At 39.3% G+C, this 23205-nt stretch overlaps 1 protein-coding gene across 1 annotated transcript; it reads right to left on the bottom strand.

The window, feature by feature from the left end:
- Positions 1-10239: 10239 nt before the first annotated feature.
- On the bottom strand, positions 10240-19493 carry LOC308248933 (glycosyltransferase 6 domain-containing protein 1-like; the record flags this gene model as incomplete). The annotated part of the gene is made up of 5 exons (XM_080669404.1): positions 10240-10906; positions 11408-11545; positions 13231-13278; positions 17954-17989; positions 19420-19493. 5 exons carry the CDS (start codon positions 19491-19493, stop codon positions 10240-10242), a joined length of 963 nt encoding a protein of 320 aa, XP_080525530.1.
- Between the last annotated feature and the right edge of the window lie 3712 nt (positions 19494-23205).

The following is a 23205-nucleotide window of genomic DNA, read 5'->3' as shown; positions in this document are numbered from 1 at the left end:
TCTTTTCTGAGCCTGCAGCCAGAAAGATCTGGCTTTTTGCTAGAGAAATATTCAAAGTGATGAACAGCAAGAACCTGCAACCAAGATTACTCTACCCAGCAAAGCTATCATTCAGAATTGAAGGTCAGATAAAGAGCTTCACAGATAAGAAAAAGCTAAAGGAGTTCATCACCGCCATACCAGTATTATATGAAATGCTGAAAGGTATTCTTTAAGAGAAAGAAGAAGAAAAAGGTAAAGATAAAAATTATGAACAACAAATAGATATCTATCAACAAGTGAATCTAAAAATCAAGTGAATAAAAAAATCTGATGAACAGAATAAACTGGTGAATATAATAGAATCAGGGGCATAGAAAGGGAGTGGACTGACAATTCTTGGGGGGAAAGGGGTGTGGGGAGTGTGGAAAGAGACTGGACAAAAATCGTACACCTATGGATGAGGACAGTGGGGGGGGGGAGGTAAGGGCAGAGGGTGGGGTGGGAACTGGTTGGAGGGGAGCTATGGGGGGAAGAAAGAGGAACAATTGTAATAATCTGAACAATAAAAATTTATTAAATTAAAAAGAAAAAGAAGAAGAAGAAAGCTTGGAGAAAAAACAGGAAAATGGTAGCCAAATAGGCAGGCTTATCATGCACCACATTCACCTGGAATTAGCAACTGAGGTCCAGCTGAAGAGGAGACTTATATCAAGGAAGGACAGAAAACATCGGGAAATTGCATCTTCATAACAGCTTGCACAATGTGGTTGGGGGTAAGTAACATAGTCAGCCAGCCTGAGAGGAGATTCCATCCATGAACAGGACAATAACATTCAAAACACAACTACAAAGGAGAACCCAAATAACTCAAGCAAAAGACTTTCCCAGCACACCCGGCTCAGGAGATCTAAGAAACTGCACCACTGGGTCCCACAAAACACCTACTACATGAGAGCACCCCACAAATTCTTAGAGGCATAGCAGCTTGAACTAATACATAGAAACAAATACAAAGGGACAGCAAAACTGGGGAGACAAACCCCCAAATGGAAAAAAAAAAAAAAAGAGGAATCTCTAGAAAAGGAACTAAATGAAATGGAGGCAAGCAATTTGTCAGATAAAATATTCAGAGTAATTGTAGTAGGGCGCTCAAATAATTCAGTGAGAACTACAAGCAATTTAATTAGAATTAAAAGGAACTTAATGAGAATATTAAGGGACTTTATGATAACTATACCAACATGAAAAGAGAGGTTGAAACAACATAGCTGATATAAAGAACACCCTGGAAGAATTCAACAGTACACTAAAAGCAGTTGAGGACCAAATCAGTGAATTAGAAGACAAGGTAGAAAAAAACAACCACTCAGAGCAGCAAATGGAAAAACAATTGGAGGAGAGTTTAAGGGGGCTTTGGGACAACATGAAATATAACAACATTTGCATCATACAGGTACCAGAAGGAGAAGAATCCAAACAAGGAATAGAGAACCTGTTTGAAGAAATAATGGCGGAAATTTTCTCTAACCTGGTGAAGGATAAAATCACTCAAGTTCCAGAAACACAGAGAATCTCAGCCAAGTTTGACCCCAAAAGACCCACACCTAGGCACATAATAATTAAAAATGGCAAACACTTAAGACAAAGAAACAATCTTTTTAAAAATATATATTTTTATTGATTTGAAAGAGGAAGGGAGAGGGATGGAGAGATAGAAACATCAATAATGAGAGAGAATCATTGATCGGCTGCCTCCTGCATGCCCCCTACTGGGGATCAAGCCTGCAACCTAGGCATGTGCCCTTGGCCAGAATCGAACCTGGGACCCTTCAGTCCACAGGCCAACGCTCTATCCACTGAGCCAAATCAGCTAGGGCGACAAAGAAATAATCTTAAAGGCTGCAAGAGAGAAACAGAAAGTTACCTACAAGGGAGCTCCCCTTAAACTGTTAGCTGATTTCTTAATAGAAACACTTCAGACCATAAGGAAGTGGTATAAAGTATATAAAGTAATGAAAACCAAGGAACTAAACCCAAGACTACTCTGTCCAGCAATGCTATCATTAAAAATCGAAGGTGAAACAAAGCTTCGTAGACAAAAAAAGAGGCTAAAAGATTTTATTACCACCAAACCAACACTGCAAGAAATGCTAAACAGACTTGTGTAGGAAGAAGAAATAGAAAGAGAAGAATATAGCCATAAAGAGTAAGAATGGAAACAAGTACCTATCAATAATAACCTTAAATGTAAATGGCTTAAGTGCTCCAATCAAAAGACATAGAGTAGCTGTGTAGATAAGAAAACATCACCCATATATATGCTATCTACAAGAAACTCATCTCAGAACAAAAGACTCACACAGGATGAGAGTGAAGAGATGAAAAAAACTTTTCCAGGCCAATGAAAAAGAAAAAAAAAAAACAAACACAAAAAACTGGGGTAGTAATACTCCTATCTGATAAAATAGACTTCAAAGTGAAGGCCATAACAAGAGATAATAATGGCCACTTCATAATACTAAAGGGATTGATACAACAAGAGGATATAACCCTGGTAAACATATGTGCACCCAATACAGGAGTATCCAAATATATAAACTGCTAGAGGATTTTAAAGGAGAGATGGACAGCAATACAACCAAGGTAGGGGACTTGAACACCCACTAACATCACTGGATAGATTTTTCTAGACAAAAAAATCAACAAGGAAACAGTGATCCTAAACTACACACTAGATCAGATAGAATTAATTGACATTTACAGAACATTTCACCCCAAAGCTAGAGAATATACATTCTTTTCAAATGCACAGGGGATATTTTCAAAGATAGACCATATGTTAGAACACGAACTAAGTCTCTACAAGTTCAAGAAGATTGAAATATCAAGCATCTTATCTTCTCAGATCACAATGGCATGAAATTAGAAATCAATTACAGTAAAAACACTCAGAAACATTCCAACACCTGGAGGCTAAATAGCATGTTATTAAATAATGAATGGGTTACCAAAGAGATCAAGAAAGAAATAGAAAACTTCCTGGAAACAAATGAAAATGAACATACAATAACCCAAAACCTATGAAACACAGTGAAAGCAGGCCTGAGAGGAAAGTTCACAGCACCACAGGCCTACCTCAAAAAACAAGAAAAACTTTTAATAAACTATCTAACCCTACAACTTACAGAATTAGAAAGAGAGCAACAAGAAAATCCCAGAGTAAATGAAAGGAAATAATAAAGATCAGAGTGGAAATAAATGACATGGAGACTAAAAAATAATACAAAAGATCAATAAAACCAAGAGCTGGTTCTTTGAAACAATAAACACGATTGATGAACCTTTAGCCAGACTCTCCAAGAAACAGAGAGGACCCAAATCAACAAAATCAGAAATGAAAGAGGTGAAATAATAACTGACCCCACAAAAAGACAAAGGATCATGAAAAATACTATGAACAACTATATTCCAACAAGCTGGACAACCTGGACAAAATGAACATATGCCTATAAAAATACAATCTTCCAAAACTCAATCAGGAAGAACCAGAAAACTTGAATAGGCCCATAACTACCAATGAAATTGAAGCAGTAATCTAAAAACTCCCAGGAGCCTGGCCAGTGTTGCTCGGTGGTTGAGGATCGAACTCTGAACCGGGAAGTCATGGTTCTGTTCCCAGTCAGGGCATGTACCCAGGTTGTGGGCTCAATCCCCAGTGGGTGGTGTGCACAAGGCAGCTGATCAATGATTCTCTCTCAACATTGATGTTTCTATCTCACTCTCCCTTCCTCTCTAAAATCAATAAAAATATATATTCTAAAAAAAAAAAAAACTCCCAGGAAACAAAAACCCTGGTCCAGATGGGTTCACATGGAAGTTTTGCCAAACACTCAAAGTGGAACTAACACCTCTTCTCCTCAAACTATTCAAAAAAATCCAAGAGGAAAGAATACTTCCAAGTTCTTTTTACGAAGCTAGCATTAGTCTAATTCCAAAACCAGATAAAGATACTACAAAAAATGAGAATTACAGGCAAATATCCCTGGTGAGCACAGATGCTAAAACCCTCAACAAAATATTAGCAAATCAAATCTAGCAATACATTAAAAAAATCATACACTATAACCAAGTGAGATTTATTCTGGGGATGCAAGTCTGTACAATATTCGCAAATCAATAAATGTGATACATCACATAAACAAAGTGGAAGACCAAAATCACATGATCATATGACTTGACATAGAAAATAGCATTCAACAAAATCCAACACCCTTTTTTTTTTTTTTAAATATATTTTATTGATATTTTACAGAGAGGAAGGGAGAGGGATAGAGAGCTAGAAACATCGATGAGAGAGAAACATCGATTAGCTGCCTCCTGCACACCTCCCACTGGGGATGTGCCCGCAACCAAGGTACATGCCCTTGACCGGAATCGAACCTGGGACCCTTGAGTCCGCAGGCCGACGCTCTATCCACTGAGCCAAACCGGCCCAACACCCTTTTTTGATAAAAACTCTCAGCAAAGTGGGAATAGAGGGATCAGACCTCAACATAATAAAGGCCATATATGACAAACCTGCAGCCAATATCATACTCAATGGGCAAAAATTAACACTATTTCCCCTAAGAACAGGAACAAGACACAGATGTCTGCTTTCACAACTGTTATTCAACATAGTACTGGAAATCCTAGCCATAGTGATCAGACAAGAAGAAAAAATAAAAGTCATTCAAATTGGAAGGGGGAAGTAAAACTTTCATTACTCTCAGATGACATGATATTGTACATAGAAAATCATAAAGACTCCATCAAAAAACTACTACATTTAATAAATGAATTTGGCAATGTAGCAGGATACAAAATTAACACCTAGAAATTAATGGCATTTTTATACACCAATAATGAACCAATAAAGAGAAATGAAAAAAAAAATCCTATTTACCAGTGCAACAGAAAAGTTAAGATACTTAGGAATAAACTTATTCAAGGAAGTAAAAGACCTGTACTCAGAAAACTACAGGACATTGAAAAAAAGAGATAGAGGAAGATATAAACAAGTGGAAGAATATACCATGTTCATGGACTGGTAGGATTAATTAACATCATTAAAATATCCATACTACCCAAGGCAATCTATAGATTCAATGCAACCCCAATTAAAATACCAATGGCATATTTCACAGATCTAGAACAAACACTCCAAAAATGTATATGGAACCAAAAAAGACCCTGAATAGCCCCATCTATCTTGAGAAACATGAACAAAGTTGGAGGAATCACAATACCAGATATCAAGTTATACTACAAAACCACTGTATTCAAAACAGCAGTCCTGAGAGGACTTTGTTCATGTTTCTCAAGATAGATGGGGCTATTCAGGGTCTTTTTTGGTTCCATATACATTTTTGGAGTGTTTGTTCTAGATCTGTGAAATATGCCATTGGTATTTTAATTGGGGTTGCATTGAATCTATAGATTGCCTTGGGTAGTATGGATATTTTAATGATGTTAATTAATCCTACCAATCCATGAACATGGTATATTCTTCCACTTGTTTATATGGCGGGATCAATGGGAAAAACAAGAAAAACTTTTAATAAAGTTGGTTATTAAAACCAAAAACTCCCAGGGTTTTTGTTTCCTGGGAGTTGGTTTTTTTTTTTAGAATATATATTTTTATTGATTTTAGAGAAGAAGGGAGAGTGAGATAGAAACATCAATGTTGAGAAACATCAATATCATGTTCTTAGGGGAAATAGTGTTAATTTTTGCCCATTGAGTATGATATTGGCTGCAGGTTTGTCATATATGACCTTTATTATGTTGAGGTATTCTTCCACTTGTTTATATGGCGGGATCAATGGGAAAAAAACAAGAACAGGCTACTGGCACAAGAACAGGCATATAGCATATAGAGCAATGGAACAGAACAGAGATCCCAGAAATTGACCCAAGCCGTTGTGCTCAGTTAATATTTGATAAAAGAGGCAAGAGCATACAATGGAGTCAAACCAGTCTCTTCAACAAATGGTGTTGGGAAAACTGGACCGGTACATGCAAAAGAATGAAACTAGACCACCAATTTACACCATGCACAAGAATAAACTCAAAATGGATAAAAGACCTAAATGTAAGTTGTGAAACCATAAAAATCTTAGAAGAAACCATAAGTAGCAAAATCTCAGACATTTCTTGTAGCAATATGTTTACGGATACATCTCCTAGGGCTGTGGTCGGCAAACTGCGGCTCGTAAGCCATGTGGCCCCTTGAGTGTGGCTCTTCCACAAAATACCATGGCCTGGGCAAGTCTATTTTGAAGAAGTGGCATTAGAAGAAGTTTAAGTTTAAAAAATTTGGCTCTCAAAAGAAATTTCAATCGTTGTACTGTTGATATTTGGCTCTGTTGACTAATGAGTTTGCCGACCACTGTGACCTAGGGCAAAGGACACTAAGGAGAAAATACACAAATGGGACTACATCAAAATAAAAAGCTTCTGCATAGCAAAAGAAACCATCAACAGCCCTGGCTGGTTTGGCTCAGTGGATAGAGCGTCGGCCTGTGGACTGAAGGGTCCCAGGTTCGATTCCGGTCAAGGGCATGTACCTTGGTTGCGGGCACATACCCAGTGGGGAGTGTGCAGGAGGCAGCTGATCGATGTTTCTCTCTCATCGATGTTTCTAACTCTATCCCTCTCCCTTCCTCTCTATAAAAAAATCAATAAAATATATATTAAAAAAAAAAAAAAGAAACCATCAACAAAATGAAAAGAGAGCCCACTGCATGGGAGAACATATTTGCCAATGATACATCCAATAAGAGATTAATTTCCAAAATACTAGTATATAAGGAACTCATACAACTTAACAAAAGGAAGACAATCCAGTTTAAAAATGGGCAGCCCTAGCAGGTTTGGCTCAGTGGATAGAGTGCTGGACTGTAGACTGAAAGGCCCAGGTTCAATTCCAGTCAAGGGCATGTACCTTGGTTGCAGGCGGGTGTAGGGAAGCGGGGTCAGGCGCATACAGGAAGCAACCAATCTATATATTTCTCTCACATCAATAGTTCTCTCTGTCTTTCCCTCGCTCTTCCACTCTCTCTAAAAATCAATGGGAAAATATCCTCGGGTGAGGTTAAAAAAAAGGGGGGGCGGGGGCAAAGGACCTAAATAGACACTTCTCCAAAGTGGACATACAGAAGGCCCAGAGAATCCTGGCCGTTAATGGCTCAGTGGATAGAGCATTGGCCTGTGGCCTGAGAGGTCCCAGGTTTGATTACTTGTCCAGGGCACATGCCAGGGTTGCCGGCTCGATCCCTAATAGGGGGCAAGCCGGAGGCAGCTGATCAATGATTCTCTCTCATCATTGATGTTTGTCTCTTTCTCTCCCTCTCCCTTCTTCTCTGAAATCAATAAAAATATATTTTTTTAAAAAGAATAAGGCCAAGAGCCATGAAAAATGTTTGAAGTCACTAATCATTTGAGAGATGCAAATTAAAATGACAATGAGGTATCACCTCACACCTGACAGAATGGCTATCATCAACAAACCAACAAATGACAAGTGTTGGTGAGGATGTGGAGAAAAGGGAATCCTAGTACACTGCTGGTGGGAATGCAGACTAGTGTAGCCACTGTAGAAAGCAGTATGGAGTTTCCTCAAAAAATTAAAATTGGAATTCCCATTTGGTCCAGTGATCCCCCTTCTAGTAGGATTATATCCTAAGAAACCCAAAACACCAATCAGAAAGAATATATACACCCCTATATTCATATCAGTGCAATTTACAATAACTAAGATTTGGAAACAGCCCAAGTGCCCATCAACAGGTGAGTGGATAAAAAAGCTGTGGTACATTTACATAATGAAATACTAAGCGGCGGTGAAAAGGAAGGAACTCTTACCATTTGCAACAGAATGGATTGACCTGGAGAGTATTATACTAAGCGAAATAAGCCAGTCAGAGAAAGATAAGTATCACATGATCTTACTCATATATGGAATCTAATGAACAAAATAAATTGATGAACAAAATAGATCCAGAGACATAGAACCATGGAACAGACTAATGAATTTCAGAGGGAAGGTGAGGGTGAGGGTAGGTGAGGGGGGAGAGATTAACCGGGGAGCTTATATGCATATATGCATAGCCCATGGACACAGACAATAGTGTGGCTAAGGCTTGGGAGGGGCGGGTGTAGGGAAGCGGGATCAATGGGAAAAAAACGAACAAAAACAAAGGGGACATTTGTAATACTTTCAACAATAAAGATACATTTAAAAATAATAATAATAAAGCTTAGAAACTTACCTACATAACCAAGCTCACAGATACATGTTCTGTTTTCCATATAAGTGGAGGAGGCAATGTCATGCTTTCTGCCATTATGTAACAAAGATCCCTTTTCTCCAGATTTCAATAATATGTTCCTTACTTGCTTTTGAGCAGCGCCCTCCAGGTCCAGATGTCTACTAACCATCTGTTCAAAGAAATTTAGGCTTTCTCTATCATGCTGCAAAAAATCTTTCCAGCTTCCATCCACTGACTGCTTACTTCCAAAACCACTCCCACAATTTTAGGTACTTTTTATGGCATCACCTCACTTTCAGGTATGGAATGTGTAATAATTATTTATTGTTGCATAACAAATTAACTTAAATCTTAGTAGTTTAAAACAACACACGTTTATTATCTGACAGTTTCTATGGGTCAAGAATATGGGCGTGGCTTATCTGGATCTTCTACTTCTGGGGATCTCACAAGGCTGCCATCAAGGTGTTGACTGAAGATGAGGTTTTATCTAAAGGCTCAGCTGGGGAAAGATCTGCTTCCAAAGTCACTTGGATGGTTGTTGGCAGTATTCAGTTCCTGGAAGGTTGTTGGACTGAGGGGATTCAGGTCCTTTCTGCTGTTGGCTGATCACTGTCTTCAATTCCTTGCTATGAGGATCTCTCCAACATTTCAACTTGCTTCATCAAAGGCAGTGAGAAAGAGAGTCTGCTAGTATGACAGAAGTCACAATCTCATATAACCTAATCATGACAGTAATTTCCCATCACCTTTGTCATAGTCTCATCTGAAGGCTCAGGTGAGGAAAGAGCTGCTTCCAACATCATTTACATGGTTGCTGGCAGAATTCAATTGGAGATAACTCTCTACATTCAGCTTACACCCAAGGTGGGTTGGGGAAGAGGGAGGGTAGATTACACAAGGACATGAATACCAGGGTAGGTGGATCTCTAGGGGCCATTGTAAGGTCTGCCTGCCACAGTCATTATCAATATCCTTTAAAATTTTAGTGTTTAATAGCCAATAATACTTATCTTTTATAGAATACTTACTAAGCCTCAGTTTTCCTCCCATAAAAGAGGATTAAAATAATAACTCATTGTGACTTTAGACTCTCCAGTTTTTGTGACTATGACATAATTCATCACTAATTTATGGAAACACAGTCAATATGACTATATAAAGGTTCTTATAGAGGTGATTACTCCCTTTCATAAACTACCATGACATTTTAACCATATATTCCTTATGAATTTTAGCACTTTTATACTTGCAAAAGAGATATTTATAAATAGTTTTATTTCCCTTGCTAGATTGTAGGCTTCCTGAGGACAAATTAAGTATTTTTAAAAAACATTTTTCTATCCCTCCCTGACTGTACCTAGAAGAATATCATGGAGTTCAGTAGATATCTATTTTAAAAAAATAAAATTCCTGTAGCATAAACAAAATAAACTCAATATCTCTGTAACAGTAAAGTAAGATGCATATTTGGTAGAATGTCTCTAGTTCATCTATGTTCAATTAGATATATAGAAATCAAATGCTATTTGAGGAGATTAGTTATAGCAATATATATCACAACACTGAAAAACAGTAAATATTTAATGAGTGAGTGGATGAATATTTATCTTTTTTCTTGCATACAGCCCTTTGACATTTTGTGGATATCTATCTGTATTTTCAGAACTAGAGTCTGGGTGTATGTCTTCATAAAACATACATTTTATACCTCCAAAAATATTTCCACATTATTTATAATATGTAGATAATAACATTACTGTGCACTAACATTTAATTATCCATTTATTCAGCATAGGTAGATTTAAAATTATAAGGAGAAAACAAATTATTTTGAAAGATCACACATTTTGGTAAGTTTCTAAAACACTGAAAATTTTAATGTTTTATTTTTAAGTAATTATTATGATTCACTTATTAACCCATAAATCTAATGATATAACAATCAAATCCCGGTTGACTGCCATGCTATCTTAACATGTTTAATTTGTGGAGGAGTTCTAAAAGTTGGATCCCAATTGTATTCTGGTGATAACAACTTAGTAGGCTTATTGACAAAAAAATACTTGTTTAGGTGACTTTCGTACGTGCTGCTAAGTTCATTTTCAATGTCATGAATTATTCCTTTTTGACATTCTGCAGTGAAGGTTAAAACCTCATAAGGTGTGCCACCAAAAATTGCACTATGATAGTAGAAATCTCCCTTTCCAAAAGGGATGAAAGCCGCTGATTTAGGTCTCCTCTCATAAGGGAACTTTTTAACATTCTCAAAATACCACCATGCATGAAGTTGAGCTACAGATTTGCCCAGGGTTTCCACTCCAAAGTTACTCTTGAAGATCTGGTTTATACGCATACTGAAGAGAAAGTCAACTTCATGCTGGATATGTTCTATGATGTACACATTTAAGTTCTTCATGTATAGGACATTAAAGTCTTCCCAGAACTTTTCTCGTAATATAGGCAATAATTTAAATGTTCGAAGGGGACCTAACTCTATGGGAGGTAGCAGGGAGAACTCATCCATCAAGATGTAAAAGATAACATTGTAGCCAATCATGAAGTGCTTATTAGCAGATTGGATGAACTGTTTCAGGTACTGTCCTGTAAACCTGTAAAATATGAAAAAAAAAAAAAACCACAGGAAAAACTTATTTTGCTAAAAATCATCAGGAGAACACATCATTTAAACATGTTGTCATTATTTATGTCATTATTGCTAAAGAACTGCCAGTAGGTAAGGATAGAGAAGTTGGGTCTGTATCTTAAGTCTATTGGTTAGTGAAAGAGAATGTAGTGATTTGGGGGCCTGAGAAGAACCACAAAGTTTGTTGTGAAGAAAGAAAAAGAGAGCTAAATGAATATTAATGAAAAGATTCCCAAGTAGTGTTAACAACTCAGCCACAATATTTATCTATTGTATCTATTAGATACAATATTTATCTATTGTATCTATTTTTGGAGAAAATAGATACAATAGATAAATAGACATATAGGCCAGCCAGAAATAATGATTGGGGTTAATTATGAGTAGCTCTTTGAGTATAGAAAATCCTTGTGCACTTATCTACACTTTTCCAAAATAAAAAAGGATGAATATTAGTAGTACCTACTTTCTAGTAGACCATACAACCAAGCCTATGGTAATGTTCATTCTTTTATAATATTTTTCCAAGATCTGTCTATTGTAAGTTTCTTCCCATATAACTGGAGCGAGCCAGTCAGTTGTTGTTATTACATCAGGACGTTTTCTGTTGAACAAACAAGAAACAAATTAATCAGGTACCACTTAATTATGACAGCAGAAGTTATTATCCAAGTGAATATGCTAATGATTATAAAGTACTTACTATGTGCCAGGCACCATTATTTAGTACTTTGCATTACTCATTTAACCCTTTCAAAGTCTTATAATATACTAGAAGCCCGGTGCATGAAAATTCATGCACTGAAGGGGGGGTCCCTCAGCCCGGCCTGCCCCCTCTCAGAGTCCAGGAGCCCTCAGGGGTGGGAGGCGACCTGGCGATCAGGGAAAGGTGATGCCCCATCCACCTCTGCTGCTGCCACTGCCGGCAGCTCAAGCCTAGGCCGGCCCTGGTTACCTGAGCCTCAGGCAGCCCTGGGCGGCTGGGCAGCTGCCATCCGAGGCTTGCCTGAGCTTCGGGCCAGCCCTGGGCGGCTGGGGAGCTGAGGGGACTGGGGGACTCTGGAGGCAGGTGCACGGAGCGGCTGGGCTGCCTGGGAGCGGGCCCAGCGTTGCTGCACGCCTGCCGCCCCGGCGGGGCTAAGGGAACTGGGCTGTGGGCGCCGCCATCTGTGTGGCAGTCAATTAGCATATTCCCTCCTTATTGGCTGTGGGTGCCGCCATCTTTGCAACAGCGTGAGGGTCAATTAGCATATTCCCTCTTTATTAGATAGGATAAATTTTCACATAGTATTCTTGTGCTCTAATTCTGGATTTACTATTCTTCTGATCTATTCCATGTTGATTTGATCACAGTGGTGTTAGAATATGTTTTCATATTTGTTAAGGCAAATTTATTTTTCACACTTTATTTGGCTGTTATGAGATATTTATACTTTTATATTTACTTTAAGCTTATAGTTTTTTCTTCTTTATTTTTTATTTTTAAAATATATTTTTATTGATTTCTGAGAGGAAGGAAGAGGGAGATAGAAACATCAATGATGAGAGAGAACCATTGATCAGCTACCTCCTGCATGCCCTCTACTGGGGTCAAGCCCACCACCCAGGCATGTGCCCTTGACCAGAATTGAACCCAGGACTTTTCAGTCCACAGGCCAACACTCTATCCACTGAGCTAAACCAGCTAGGGCTAGTTTTTCCTTCTTCTCCTTCTCCTTCTTCTTTTAAAAATATATTTCTTTATTGATTTCAGAGAGAAAGGGAGAGGTAGAGAGAGATAGAAACATCAATGATGAGAGAGAATAATCTATCAGCTGCCTCCTGCACGCCCCCCACTGGGGACTGAGCCCACAACCCGGGCATGTGCCCTTGGCCAGAATCGAACCCAGGACCCCTCAGTCCGCAGGCTGACGCTCTATCCACTGAACCAAACCGGCCAGGGCTATTTTTTTCTTCTAAATGAGAACAAAAACTGAGCTTTTCCCCAGATATTTCAATATTGAAGAGATCATTTTATTTTAAACAAAAAGACAAGAGAGATAATTTTTCTTTCCCCTAATAAAACCAGGAATGTTAAACCGGATAATAGCTTTCTCATTCTGACCCTTCAATGCCTGACTTTTTATAAATAGACCCTCATTTTGTACATAAAAGTCTTAAAGATAAGAACTTTAAGTCCTGGGAGCCTCTCAGAATAGCTACAATTTGATGATGACGAAAAAAATTTTCTCTGTTAAAATTGAGTTATACTATTATTGTTATATTGTGAGCAGAATTTTTTGTTCTTACTTAGGAGTAAACCAGTCTGATAGCCGAGGTTCTTCTGCTTCATGATCCCTGGGTACAAAGAGAAAATCAAGTTAAGAGTAATGCACTTATGCAGCAAACATATGTTGCATCTCTATAATATAACAGGTACTATTTGGTGCTGTTTTGGTAACTGTGAACATTTACATCAGTTCCTGCCCTCAAGAAGCTGATAACTAGTGGGAAAGACAAGATTAAATAGATAATCATAGTACGGAGTGATAAGGGCTAATAGGGAAAAACAGATCTCTATGGGAGCATATAAATAGGACCTCTAACCTAAATTTGGGCTTAAGGGAAACCAGCTGGAAAAGAAATATGTAAGCTGGGTCTAGAACAGCCGTGGGCAAACTACGGCCCGTGGGCCGGATCCGGCCCGTTCGGCTCTTCTATCCGGCCCACGGAGCCGAAAGAGCGAAGGGTTCTCTTGCTCTCCCCTCCGCTCCTTCACCAGCAGCAGTGTTAACATGGCAACGTTGGGAAACATGGCCGCAGCTCCTTCTTCTGAGTGGGTGGATTTATATCCGCTCATTCAGTAGAAGGAACAACTTCTCAATCTTCCAGAGGCTCCTTGTAATGCCCGTGGACGCGTCCCCCGACATCACCCTGGGAATGCGTAGACACTTTATTGTGGTGATGTAGGGAGACACGCCCCTGGAGAGCACAGTATCAGAGCATTAGCTAAAAAGGAGACCAACAACACTGTTCCCACTGAAGTTGATGTTTTAAAGACCAAAAAACCTTTCAACCCAGTCTACATTGCCATCTACATCTACGTCCCTGGCATAATTTGGAAGTTGCACTAAAGAAAATGTTTAATTTACTGCTTACACATTTTGTTCTTTTCTATTTGTTTTAGTTTTAAATTATTTTATTATATTTAAGTTTAATTTGAAAGGCTTTTGTACCTTTCCTTTGTTAGGCAATTTTATTTTGCCTTTGCCATCTTCAATATAAGGTATGTTATTGTGCTATGATTCCTCCATTTTTTGAAGTTTCAAATTATAATAATTAGTGTTTACATTCTTCTTGTTAAAATGTTTGAAATGAATAAAACTATTGAAATAAAAAAAAAAAAGACCGTACCCTTTTATGTAATGATGTTTACTTTGAATTTATATTAGTTCACACAAACACTCCATCCATGCTTTTGTTCCGGCCCTCCGGTCCAGTTTAAGAACCCATTGTGGCCCTCGAGTCAAAAAGTTTGCCCACCCCTGCTCTAGAAGGATAAGGACTAAAGAGGTATAGGGTGAAGAGGTCATGACCAAAGGCAGACAGGCAAGGAACAGTATGGTTCATGAATGGGGGACATATTTTAAAAATTAACAGAGCAGCTTGACTGGTGTTGCTCAGTGGTTGAGCACTGACTCATGAACCAGGAGGTCACCATTCAATTCACCATCAGGGCACATGTCTGGGTTGCGGCTCGATCCCCAGTAGGGACCATGCAGGAGGCAGCCAATCAATGACTCTTTTTCATCATTGATGTTTCTATCTCTTTCCCTTTCCCTTCCTCTCTCTGAAATAAATAAAAACATATTTTAAAAATTAACAGAGCAGGAAGAATAATGTATATTCAGGCAAAAATGCAGATGTAATTCATTCATCAAACATTAGTAGCTTCCTATGTGATAGATACTCTGTTATGTGTTGAAATGAAGGGGTTGAAGTAAGGGCTCAGATATTCACCATTAATTTTCATTCAAAGAGGACCCACCTAAGGGTTTGTTGTACTTTTAAGCTAATTATTTAATTAACAAGGTCATGAGGGAATTTCCCTTTTATAAACCAGGGATATTTTGTAAAATAACTTTAAGCGACTTCTGCTTCCAGAAAGATGAAATAGTACTGCTTTTCCCTATTCCTATCACTAAGTATAGCTGAAACCCCTGAACATTCATATATAAAGACTCTGAAAGGTGGAGAGAAGGCAGATCAGGTAGGCACCTTGGGACTGAAAGATTGACATGACAGTGAATTCCTTGGGTTTTCTGCCACATGTAGAGAAGCCAGCAGCCCAGAAATGCCAATGGGCACAGACACAAAAAGAGCCCCAAGAAAAGCCTGCTCTTTACAGCTGAAGTCCCAGGAAAAAGGCAAGCTAGGAAGGATAGAACACTTAAACACTACTCACTGTACTCCAGCCCAATACCACAGAAAAACTGTCCATCCTTATAGCAAAGGCAATGGAAAGCTCAGATTCCCATCCTCTACAGACTGTAACAAGGCTCCCTCCACTCCTCACTGGTGTAGAGTTAGAGGAAGTTAGTGGGGGTTAAAACTCCCATCACTGCTCAGCAATTTTGGCCACCCTCCTGCGGTTGGTGTCAGCGGGGACCAGGTAGGGAGCCTGAATGTCCATCCCCGCTATTAGAACAAGGAGCTCCTCCCCTCCAGGTTTCAATGGAGGCAAAGATGAGAACTTGAAATTTCACCCCTTAACTGACAGTAATGAGCAGGTGCTACCAATGCCCCAGCTTGAGCAGTATAAGAGGATGCCTATGAAAATGCAAGATTTAAGTGAGATACAGAGCCTCATAATACCCAAAATGTCCAGGTTTCAATAAAAATCACTTACTATACCAAGAATCAGGAAGTTTTCATACTAAGAATCAAGAAGATCTCTGAATGAGGAAGGACAGTCTGCAAATGCCATGATAACACTGTTGTTAGAATTATCTGACAAGGATTTTAAAGCAACCATTATAAAAATGCTTCATTGTGCAATTACAAACACTTGAAATAAATGAAAAAAAATAGAAAGTGACAGCAAAGATACAGAAAGTCTTATTAAAGATATAGAAGATATAAAGAAGAACCAAATATAAATTTTAGAACTTAAAAATACAATAACTGAAGTAAAAACCAATGGGTAGGCTGAATAATAGCATAATGGAGAGAATGGAGGAAAGAATCAATGAACCTAAAGATAGAATAATAGAAATCCCTCAGTCTGAACAGCAGAGAAAAAGAATGAAAAAAAAATTAACAGAGCCTCAGGGAAATACGGGACTATAACAAAAGATCAATTGGAGTACCAGAAGGAGAAAAAAAAAGGGTGGGACTGAAAAAGTGATTTTAAAAATGGCTGAACACTCCCCATAATTTGACAAAAGACATTAACATACAGATTCAAAAAACTGAGTGAACAAACAGGGTAAACCTAAAGCACATGATAGTTAAATTTCTGAAAGTTAAAGAAAAAATCTTGAAAGCAGTCAGAGAGAGAAATAATTCACCTATAGGGGAAAACTAATTTGAATGAAAGTGGGTTTCTCATCAGAAATCATGGACCCAAAAGGAAGTGGAACAATATTTTCCACTGTAAGAAAAGAACCGTCAACCAAAATGTCTCTCAGCAGGTGAATAGTTATATAAACTTTGGTACATCCCTTTGTGGAATATTACCCCAAAATAAAAAGGTATATGACCACCTTAGCCGGTTTGGCTCAGTGGATAAGTGTCGGCCTGTGGACCAAAGGGTCCTGGGTTCAATTCCAGTCAAGGGCACGTACCTCGGTTGCAGGGCCTTGGTCGGGGCTCATGCAGGAGGCAACCAATTGATGTGTTTCTCTCACATCGATGTTTCTCTCTGTCTTTCCCCTCTCTCTAAAAGATTAATGGAAAAATTTCCTTGGGTGAGGATTTAAAAAAACACACAAGTATATAACCTATTGATATTCACAACAACATGGCTGGACCTCAAGGGCATTATGCTGAGTGAAAAATACTTATCTTAATAAATAGATCATATGTTGTATGATTCCATTTATAAACATTTTCAAAGTGACAAAATTATAGAGATAAAATAGATTAGTAGTACTAGAGGTTAGGGAAGGTGAGGAAAAAGAGGTTGGGTGTGAGTATATGTGGTGGCTCAGAGGAAGTCTTCATGGTTAGGGAATAGTTTTATATTTTGACTGCTGTGGTGGTTACACATATCTATCTATACATGTGATAAAATCTCATATAATTACATACTACATTGTTCCATCATCAATTTCCCGTTTTGATATTGTACAATTATGTAAGATGTAACATTGGAGACACTTGGATGGAAGGTACATATCACCTCTTTGTACTTAATATTTTTGCAACTTCTTGTGAATCAATAATTATTTCAAAATCAAATATTTATAAAAACCGTTAGAAGTGCATCCCTTTTTGACATTTCAGAGGCATTTGTAGCCAAAGATATTTTATTTTAGGATTGCCCAGGCCTCATGCTTATTCAAAATCTAATCATTCATGCTGAACTCCATTAAAAATATACAATGACAAATGAAGAATTTTTCTAAAATTCATATTTTTTACTAATTTTGACTAAATTTCACTAATTTCTCAGGTCCTACACAATGGTCAATAGTAGAAAACGTGGTTGACTAATTAGGGCTATCAATTATATCATCCCGGACAAAGATATTTAAACTATAGCAAATGTCAAAAACTTGTCTGCTGTGTAAGCATGTGAATGTGTGAAGTGAGAAAAATTTGGAGATATACACATACACACATATACAGTTATATTGTGTGTGTAGAATATTTATGAACTGATACCCAAGAAATGTGTCACTGGTTGCCTCTAGAGAATTTAGTTATTTTTCTGTACTTTTTGATTGCCATCAGCATTAGGACCCACTTGACTCCAACCAGTTTGTTCTCAATACAGTTTGTAAAATATTTATGAAACACAGATTCTTACCAGCAGAGACTTATCTTCTGTAGGTTCTTCTTTATTCTTTATAAATGAAAAAAAATGCATTTAGTGTTAAATTTGAACAAATCCCTACTGCAATTAGAATATCAGAAAATCTAGAATTCAGATTCATTCATTTACTCACTTGTTAGCCAGATAATTACTAAACACCTACTATACGTCAGCCAGAATGCTACAGAATATATGGAATATATGGCATCCAAGTTCTGACATGACATTGGTCCTTTCTATTAAGGCATATTCCCCCAGGGGGCAAATAACCTGTAGAACATGATACCAAAGCAAGGAGGCTAATTTTAAAATATTAGCTACCACAATATACCTAATTTTCAAATAGCATTCAGTAACAATGCATTGCTTATTAAAAAATAAAACATAAGGAGGAAGATATGGCTGAGATAAGAATTTGAACTTCTTTATGTAAGAGAATTCTAGCAGGTTAGCAAATTTGTTCTCCAGTACAACTGTGTTTCTACAGCAGGTCACTTTGAGTCTTGTTCCTATTAGATGGAACTTTGATGTAATTTAAAGTACATCTAAAATAGCCCCTAACACTTTCTATCCTGTTATCTTGCCTTACTTCTTTCTTCATAGCATTATTATATACTAGAGGCCCGATGCATGAAATTCGTGCACTGGAGGGGGGGGTCCCCTCAACCTGGCCTGCTCCCTCTTGCAGTCTGGGACCACTTGGGGGATGTCCGACTGCAGGCTTGCAATCCAGGACCCCTCGCTCCTTACCACCCGCTTGCTTGCTGCTCCTTAGCACTGGCGCAGAGGCTGGAGAGGCTCCCGCCACCACCACTGCACTTGCCAGCTGTGAGCCTGGCTTCTGGTTGAACGACGCTCCTCCTGTGGGAGCACACTGACCACCAGGGGGCAGCGCCTGTGTTAAGCATCTGCCCCTGGTGGTCAGTGTGCATCATAGCAACCGGTCGTTCAAGACGTTCCGCCATTATGGTCGCTTAGGCTTTTATTGTATAGATAATACAATGCTCCTGATAATATATTACATATTTCTTTGCTTATTGTCTATTTTCTTCACCTAGACCAGTGGTCGGCAAACTGTGGCTCGCGAGCTGCGGTTTGCTGCTCTGTTAACTAATGAGTTTGCCGACCACTGACCTAGACTCTTGATTCCAATAATTACAGGCTGTTGTTGTTCTTTGTGATTAAGCCCTACTGTAAAGTTTCATAGGAGCAGTCACTTTGTTTGAGTTAATTCTTGGTACCTAGAATAGGGCCTGGTACCAAGAAGGTACTCAATACTCATTGAATGTTGAAAAATGAAAGGATTCGTATATTTATGATTTGATTTATTTCCCAAAGAGAAGATAATTTTTAATTAATTTAGGGAGTGTTTATTAATACTTTTTGGACAAAACTCAGTATTTTAGATCAACTCTGCCAATCACTAAAGATAATGATTCATTAATTTTTTTTATATTTACCGGAATTGATGTTTAATCAATGTCAGTGATAAAGCAAATGAAACCAATAACAGTATTTTCCATTTAGCATTCATTCTCTGCTGGAAAAAAAACAAAAGAGAAGAAAAAGAGTGGGTGTTTTTTGACAATAAAAAACTTCCTTGCCATCTTCTAATAACATATTAATTTATGAAAATTTGGCCACCAACCCAAGTGTCTGATTCTAGGCTGCTCAGCCGTAGAAAGAAGGCAGACTTGAATTACATAAACCACCTACATTGTTTGAAGTGCCTGCAAAAATCTCCCTTAGATGCCAACTGATTCTTTTTAGGTTAGGTACAAAGTGTTGGTGGCATTCATTTTGTGTACCTTTATCAAAGTTCACCATGATTGCATTAAGGAAATTTAATAAAACAAGTTCTATTTACTTGTGCTTCTGTGAAGATAAAAGGAGATACCCATGAAGACATCCTTATGCACTGGAATGTATTCTTTCCCCAAAGTTGATGTTTACATATTTGTTCCTAATATATTTATTCCAAGACTAATAATTTATTCAAAGACTATACAACTAGTAACCTAAAATTATATGAGCTGTCTTAAAGGTATATCCTTGTAAATAGTAATTAAAAGTCTAAATTAAAGGCATTAAACTCTAAAATGGAATATTGGCACCCTAGCCAGTTTGGCTCAATGGATAGAGTGTCAGGGGCCTGCGGATTGAGGGGCCTCGGGTTCAGTTCGGTCAAGGGCATGTACCTCAGTTGCAGGCTCTTCCCCGGCCTGGGGCTGGTCGGGGCGTGTGCAGGAGGCAACCAATTGATGTGTTTCTCTGACATCGATATTTCTCTCTGTCTTTCCTTCTCTCTTCCACTCTCTATAAAAATCAATGGAAAAATATCCTCAGGTGAGGATAAAAAATAAATAAAATAAAGTAAATAAATAAAATGGAATATTGGCTCCAGCCAATGCACTGAACTTGTGTTCAAGGTGTTAAGATTTCTATTTACAAGTGTAAACTGGTTTTTAGTAGGCAGCATCCAAGAACAAGCACTGCTTTTGAATTATGTATTGGAGTAAATGGAGGTCTCTTATACTTATTTTTTAACACTTATAATTAATGAGCAAGATATTTTAGATCTATACCTTCCCATATTGTGGCCGCTAGCAATAAGTGACTAATGAATACTTGAAATATTGCTAGTCCAAACAGTGGAGTTTGAAGACTCAGTATGAAAGAAAAAGTAAGATATCTTATTAATATTGTTTATATTTACTACATGTTGAAAGAAAATTTCAGATATAGTGGGGTTTTTTTAATTGATTTCAGAAAAGGGAGAGGGAGAGAGAGATAGGAACATCAATGATGAGAGAGAATCATTGACCAGCTGCCTCCTGCATGCCTCACACTGGGAATTGAGCCCGCAACTCGGGCATATGCCCTGACTGGGAATCGGACTGAGAGATATAGTGGGTTAAATGAAATCATCATTAAAATAAATGTTATCTGTCCCAGATAAGAAAAAACTAAAGGAGTTTGTCACCACCAAACCATTATTTCAAGAAATGTCAAAGGAACTTCTTAAAGAAGAAAAAAAAAGGTTAAAAATATGAATAATAAAATTGATATAACTTCATACCTATCAATAATTGCTTTAAATGTAAATGGATTAAATGCTTCAATCAAAAAGACATAGAGTGGCTGAATAGAGAAGAAAACAAAACCCATACATATATTCAAAAGATATAGTCTGAAAATAAAGGGATGGAAAAAGATATTTCATGCAAATGTAAATGTAAAAAAAAAAATCTGTGTTACTTCCATATCTTGGCTATTCAACCTATATAATAAAGAGATAATATGCAAATTGACCATCATGCCCCCACACAAGATGGCCACCCCCATGTGGTCACAAGATGGCCACCACAAGATGGCCTGCAGGGGAGGGCAGTTGTGGGTGATCAGGCCAGCAGGGGAGGGCAGTTAGGGTTGACCAGGCTGGCAGGGGAGGGCAGTTAGTGGTGACCAGGCCTTCAGGGGAGGGCAGTTGGGGGTTACCAGGCCTGCAGGCGAGGGCAGTTAGGGGCCACCAGGTCGGCAGGGGAGGGCAATTGGGGGGGGGGGGACCAGGCCGGCAGGGGAGGGCAGTTGAAGGCAACCAGGCCTGCAGGGGAGGGCAGTTGGCGGGACCAGGCCTGCAGGAGAGGGCAGTTGGGGGCGACCAGGCCTGCAGGGGAGGGCAGTTGGGGGGACCAGGCCTGCAGGGGAGGGAAGTTGGGAGCAACCGGGCCTGCAGAGGAGGGCAGTTGGGGACAACCAGGACTGCAGGGAGGGCAGTTAGGGATGACCAGGCCTGCAGGGGAAGGCAGTTAGGGGCAACCAGGCCTGCAGTGGAGGGCAGTTGGGGGCAACCAGGCCTGCAGGGGAGGGAAGTTGGGGGCGACCGGGCCTGCAGAAGAGGGCAGTTGGGGATGACCAGGACTGCAGGGGAGGGCAGTTAGGGTTTACCAGGCCTGCAGCAGAGGGCAGTTGGGGGCAACCAGACCAGCAGGGGAGGGCAGTTAGAGGCGACCAGGCTGGCAGGGGAGGGCAGTTAGGGGTGACCGGGGTGGCAGGGGAGGGCAGTTGGGGGCGACCAGGCCTGCAGGGAAGGGCAGTTGGAGGCAACCAAGCCGGCAGGGGAGGGCAGTTAGGGAGGACCAGGCCTGCAGGGGAGGGCAGTTGGGGGCAACCAGGCCTGCTGGGGAGGGCAGTTAGGGACGACTGGAGTGGCAGGGGAGGGCAGTTGGGGGCAATCGGGCCGGCAGGGGAGCAGTTAGGTGTCAATCAGGCTGGCAGGGGAGTGGTTAGGGGGTGATCAGGCTGGCAGGCAGAAGCGGTTAGGGGGCAATCAGGCAGGCAAGCAGGTGAGTGGTTGGGAGCCAGCAGTCCTGGATTGTGAGAGGGATGTCCAACTGTCGGTTTAGGCCCAATCCCACAGGCAGTCGGACATTCCTCAAGGGGTCCCAGATTGAAGAGGGTGCATGCTGGGCTGAGGGACAACCCCCCAGTGCATGAATTTGGTGCATTGGGTCTCTAGTATATATATAAAAGGCTAATATGCAAATTGTCCCCATGGGAGTTTGGGAGTTCAATCGCTCACTATGACATGCACTGACCACTAGGGGGTGGTGTGGAATGAAGGAAGGCTCCAGCTGGCAGTCAGCAGCTGGGGAAGGAAAGTCCCAGCCGACAGCCAGAAGGCCCCAATTGGCCCTGATCGCCAGCCAGGCCTAGGGACCCTACCTGTGCACGAATTTCATGCACTGAGCCTCTAGTTGTAAATAATGAACATTTTGATGGTTGCCAGATAGGAGGGGGGTTAGGGGGTAGGTGAAAAGGTGAAAGGATAATAACTATGGTGTCAGATGGGTACTAGATTGATTGGGATGATCACTTCAAAAATTATATAAATGTCTAATCACTGGGTTGTACCCCTGAAACTAAAGTAATATTGTACATCAACTATAATTGAAAAAAATTAAAGATTACTAAAAGAAAAAAGAAAAAAAAACTGGGGTAGTAATACTTATATCAGACAGCATAGACTTTAAAATGAAGACTATAGCCAGAAACAAGGAAGGATATTTCATATATAATAGGCAAGATATGGAAGGTCCAACCTAAGTGTCCATTGTTAGACATGGATAAAGACATGTGGTACATATATACAATGAAGTATTACTTAGGCATTTGCATCAACACAGATGTACCTAGGGAGTATTGTGATAAGTGAAATAACTCAGAGAAAACAAATACCATATGAT

Source organism: Plecotus auritus (assembly GCF_963455305.1).
Source record: "Plecotus auritus genome assembly, chromosome: 5".
Lineage (NCBI taxonomy): Eukaryota > Metazoa > Chordata > Mammalia > Chiroptera > Vespertilionidae > Plecotus > Plecotus auritus.
Note: the sequence above shows the minus strand (reverse complement) of the source record. Positions and strands in the feature narration are given on the sequence as shown.